Source organism: Rhinopithecus bieti, unplaced genomic scaffold, assembly GCF_001698545.2.
Source record: "Rhinopithecus bieti isolate Rb0 unplaced genomic scaffold, ASM169854v2 scaffold_41905, whole genome shotgun sequence".
NCBI classification, from domain to species: Eukaryota; Metazoa; Chordata; class Mammalia; order Primates; family Cercopithecidae; genus Rhinopithecus; species Rhinopithecus bieti.
Genome location: NW_016817730.1, coordinates 499,010 through 504,626, shown reverse-complemented (window position 1 = coordinate 504,626; position 5,617 = coordinate 499,010). Strand labels below are relative to the sequence as shown.

Here is a 5,617-nt window from a genome sequence, read left to right as displayed (position 1 = left end):
TATAAAGATAATAAAATACCTAGGAATTCAACTTACAAGGGATGTGAAGGACCTCTTCAAGGAGAACTACAAACCACTGCTCAATGAAATAAAAGAGGACACAAACAAATGGAAGAACATTCCATGCTCGTGGATAGGAAGAATCAATATTGTGAAAATGATCATACTGCCCAAGGTAATTTATAGATTCAATGCCATCCCCATCAAGCTACCAATGACTTTCTTTACACAATTGAAAAAAAACTACTTTAAAGTTTGGGAACCAAAAAAGAGCCTGCATTGCCAAAACAATCCTAAGCAAAAAGAACAAAGCTGGAGGCATCACACTACCTGACTTCAAACTATACTACAAGGCTACAGTAACCCAAACAGCATGGTACTGGTACCAAAACAGAGATATAGACCAATGGAACAGAACAGAGGCCTCAGAAATAACAACACACATCTACAACCTCTGATCTTTGACAAATCTGACAAAAATAAGAAATGGGGAAAGGAGTCCCCATTTAATAAATGGTGCTTGGAAAACTGGCTAGCTGTATGACGAAACCTGAAACTGGGTCCCTTCCTCACACCTTATACAAAAATTAATTCAAGATGGAATAAAGACTTAAATGTTAGACCTAAAACCATAAAAACCCTAGAGGAAAACCTAGGGAGTACCATTCAGGACATAGGCATGGGCAAGGACTTCATGACTAAAACACTAAAAGCAATGGCAACAAAAGCCAAAATAGACAAACGGGATCTAATTAAACTAAAGAGCTTCTGCACAGCAAAAGAAACTACCATCAGAGTGAATAGGCAACCTACAGAATGGGAGAAAAATTTTGCAATCTACCCATCTGACAAAGGGCTAATATCCAGAATCTACAAAAAATGTAAACAAATTTACTAGAAAAAAAGCAAACAATCCCATCAAAAAGTGGGCAAAGGACATGAACAGATACTTCTCAAAAGAAGATACTTATGCAGCCAACAGACACATGAAAACATGCTTATCATCACTAGTCATCAGAGAAATGCAAATCAAAACCACAATGAGATACCATCTCATGCCAGTTAGAATGGCGATCATTAAAAAGGAAACAACAGATTCTGGAGAGGATGTGGAGAAATAGGAATGCTTTTACACTGTTGGTCAGAGTGTAAATTAGTTCAATCATTTGGGAAGATAGTGTGGCAATTCCTCAAGGATCTGGAACTAGAAATAACATTTGACCCAGTAATTCCATTACTGGGTATATACCTAAAGTATTATAAATCATGCTACTATAAAGACGCATGCACACGTATGTTAATTGCAGCACTATTCACAATACCAAAAACTTGGAACCAACCCAAATGTCCATCAATAATAGACTGGATTAAGAAAATGTGTCACATATATACCATGGAATACTATGTAGCCATAAAAAAGGATGAGTTCATATCCTTTGCAGGGACATGGATGAAGCTAGAAACCATCATTCTGAGCAAACTATCACAAGGACAGAAAATCAAATACTGCATGTTCTCACTCATAGGTGGGAACTGAACAACTTGGACACAGGGCAGGGAACATCACACACTGGGGCCTGCCAGGGGTGGGGTCTGGGGAGGGATAGCATTAGGAGAAATACCTAATGTAAATGACAAGTTGATGGATGCAGGAAACCAACATGGCACATGTATACCTATGTGACAAACCTGCACATTGTGCACATGTGCCCTAGACCTTAAAGTATAATAATAATTTAAAAAATTAGCTACTTTGACACTGGACACCTAAACCTCATATCTGTTATCTTGTCCTTTGAAATATGGGTAATTAATGTATGTCTCTCTTTATTGCTGATTCAATAAATCTAATTTGCTTATTTCCATATTTATTAAGTTTAATATTTAGAATGTAAAATGCTGTGTCTTTTGCAGTTATACTATTGCTTGCCAAAACAAAATCCCTGTTTACAAAATATTATTCATTTCAGTTCCCATTTAATTTTTGTAGGGCATATGAAGCTATAAGCCACTTAATGGACTTCTAACATAAAACTACATTCTATTTCATAATGGGTCCATAGTATTTACATGTTTCCATACCCTGCTAGAAATAAAATATTCCTTGGTATCTAGAACTAATCTATAATACTTTCCAACTAATTGGCTCACTACAGAAAATTAGATGGAATATTTCTTACAAAGACCAATCTATTAAAATGTAATTTTGGTTGAGCCCATCATTAAAATTCCCAGGCCTGACAATGACACAATCACGATTTCAAATTGGAGCAATCAACTTTCCCTTAGTAGACATAATTTTTAGTGAGCATTTTTCCTCTTTCTAAAAGAATGATACTAGCATGATGGTAACAGAATTTTGACTATGCTCTCATTGTGAAGTTAGATGTAAGTAATCCATCAGGTATCTTTTATAGCTAATTGGAAAAGAAGTGGAATTTGGAATTAAGATTCTTACTCTACTGGGAACTTCCAGACAACCAAAATGTTAGACAGATTTAAATCATAGAGTTTAAATGAACTTGAGAGGTCATCTATCTAGTCAAATCTCTTTCATCTGAGAACAGACTGAAATCATCCTTCCTTAATTACTATCTGAACCCTTTTAAGATATCCTCAATTAACTTGGCAACTGTCTTAATCCGTTTTCTGTCGCTATGACAGAAAGCCACAAACTGGATAACTTTAAAGAAAATAAATTTATTTCTCACAGTTCTGGAGGCTGGGAAGTCCCAGAGCATGGCACCACCACTTTACGAGGACCTTTGTGCTGTGTCATCCCATATCAGAGGGTGAGAGGACAAAAGAGCGAGAGAGCAAAAGGATAGAACTTACAGCTTCAATAAAAGACAACCCATTCAGGGGGGAGGGCACTACCCTCAAGACCTAAACATCTCCTATAAGGCTCCACCTCCAAACACTGTTGCATTGGGGATTAAGTTTGCAACACATAAACTTGGAGGAATACATTCAAACCATAGAAAACACAAAGGACTCTCCAACACTCTTCATTGTTGGTGAAATCATCCTTACACCTGAATGAATACCTCCAGTGGCAGATAAACATTTTTGTTTTGTCATCAGTTTATATGAAGAAGGACGTATTTGAAACTTTTCATGAGTAATTAAAAGGTGTCAAATCAAGATTGTTCTGTTCTAAATTGGAGAAAATTTGTTTCTTTAACTGCTTTTATTCTCCAGGTTTTCTTAAAGAAAATTACAGAGCGATTATAGTTATTTTAACGATTTTGCATTAAAATTTTATGCAGTCTATAGCTCACCTATTTTTTTGAAGCCCAAATTGGACAAAAGTATCTTAAAAATGTGTTTGAGTAAAGTTGACTACGGTAGAATTCCTTGTCACTCCTGCCACGACTTGGGGTGTGTGTGTGTGTATGTGTGTGTGTGTGTGTGTGTGTGAATTTTAAAATTCTGCAACCCTATATATCTATGGATTTTCCTATTGTTTACAACTAATTTCTAAAGTTTTCTCCTCACGCCATTAACTTACCATTTTAGCTTGGAAATTTGTTTAATAAAATGAATTTGTATATATGAAGCATTAAAAACAATTTACTAGGAGAACTGAACTTACCCTGGGATCAAAAATGGCATCATTGATAGAATGCATGTGACCATAAAGTGACTGTTCACATATACCCTAGGAAGACAAAACAGAAATAAAGTCAAATAAATTTCATTTGGAATGTAAAAAGGAATTCAAAGATGCTTTTATTTAAGTTTTAAAGTACTTTTAGCCCCTCCCCGCAGAATTAATACATTCTCACCATAGAAAATATTACCTTTTGCTATCAACTACTATTCAGAATCATACAGAACTAGAGTGGGGAGCACACTATAGTACTGGTATCTACATTGAAATTCTACTGTTGTTGCTTTTACACCATTGAGCTGGTAGTAAACTCTCACTAAGTGGCTCTATTTCTCAATTAGCATAGCTTTCAAGCCCTAAGGCCAAGGACTATTAATAAATTCCTTATTAGAAAGCTGTTGTTTTCAGCACAGCATATCTACTGCTGCTGGGGGTAGACGTGGGAGCTCTCTTTTCTTTTTAAATTATAGAAACACATTTTAGCTCCTGAATTTTCACATTTCAGCATTAACATCATTACATGTACAAAATTTATAAAATATGTACAGTGGCATTTTAAATATAGAATAAGCATTTGTTTTGTGAAAAACAAACTTTACATCTATTCATTCAATTTAACTTACCCAAATAATAGCTAAAATTAAAATTAATTACAAAAATGTCCAAGCTTCAGTTTAAATGTTTCCATGAAAGATGGACCTATAACACATTATAATAGGGATCTAAATATCTAAATGTGGGGTCTTTCATTTTGAACACCAATGTTCAAAGGGCATTCTTGACTCTTGTAGGGAAGTAACCCAAATTCTGCAGGAGAACAAGGGAAAGTCATATGTGGACTATTGCTTGGAGAGTCTTGCGATGTGCTTGGAAATTCAGATTTCATTCAACGATTTGTTCATTCAACAAATATTTTTGAGTAATTAATATTTGTTAGCACAATTCTAGGTGCTTAGGACATGTCAACAAATAGACAAAGAACCTTATTCTCACGGAACTTATGTTCTAGTGTGGGAGATGGGCATTTTGTTATAAAGGCATAAAATGTACTAGAAGATAGTAAGTCTGAAAAGAAAATGTCAGGCAAGGTTAGTAACAGTAGGAACTTTGGGATTTGGGAACTAAGGGAAATCACATTATTAAGTAGAGTTATCTAGTTTGACCTCACTCAGAAGATGAGGTTTGAATAGAGAATGAAAGTATAGTAAGGGAGTTAGCCAAGCAGACATCTGGAGGAAAAGTGTTCCAGGTAGAAAGAAAAACTAGAGCAAACATCCCCAAGTAGATGTTTGCCTCACACATTTCTGGAACAACAAGGAAGCCAGTGTGGCTGGAGAGAAGTCAGTCAGAAGAGTAGATTCACTGAAAAGTCTTTGTCTGCTCTCATTCACCACTTTGTATTTACTTAACCTTAAATCTTTGAAGACTGGGAGAGATTACAGAAAAGACTGCAAAATGAGCTATGAAAGATAGATCATCATGATGCCCCTCACTGTTATTGGCCATTCATGGAGTATTTCTGAACCAAGCAAAGTTGGAAAGACTTTATCACTAAGCTCTACTTTGTTCTCATTATCGCCATTATACTTAGCAAGTTAACTTCCAAATATCAATTTAAAGAATCAATTCATGCTATGAATCTTTGTTCACAGAGTGTAAAATTTCCCCACATAAATTTAAATTTCACAAAAATAAATTGGAACACTTTGATACTTTCTCAGTATTCCAACCACCCTTGTTATTATGGTTTAGTATCTTGATGCTGTTATAACTTTAAACCAATTATGCTAAGAACTTCAAATCATCCCAATTCCCAAAATAGAAATAAATTACTCACAAAGCCAAAAAGGCAAAGCATAAGATGTCATCATTTCTTATATTATCTTAGTAACATTTTGGTTAATTTTGAGAGCTAATATACAGTGATATAATATTAATACTTGTATACTGAGTGTTAATATTTTTACAAAGATATAAATTAGCAAAGTTGTCTTAAAATATTTT

The 5,617-nt window shown here is 34.9% G+C and overlaps 1 protein-coding gene across 1 annotated transcript in view; it reads right to left on the bottom strand.

The window, feature by feature from the left end:
- Positions 1 to 5,617, bottom strand: part of LOC108517970 (sperm-associated antigen 16 protein-like) — a 521,001-nt gene that overhangs the window by 41,928 nt on the left and 473,456 nt on the right. Inside the window, exon 5 of the mRNA XM_017856103.1 lies at positions 3,596 to 3,661. Coding sequence (XP_017711592.1) covers positions 3,596 to 3,661 — 66 coding nt within the window. The remainder of the gene's footprint in view (positions 1 to 3,595; positions 3,662 to 5,617) is intronic.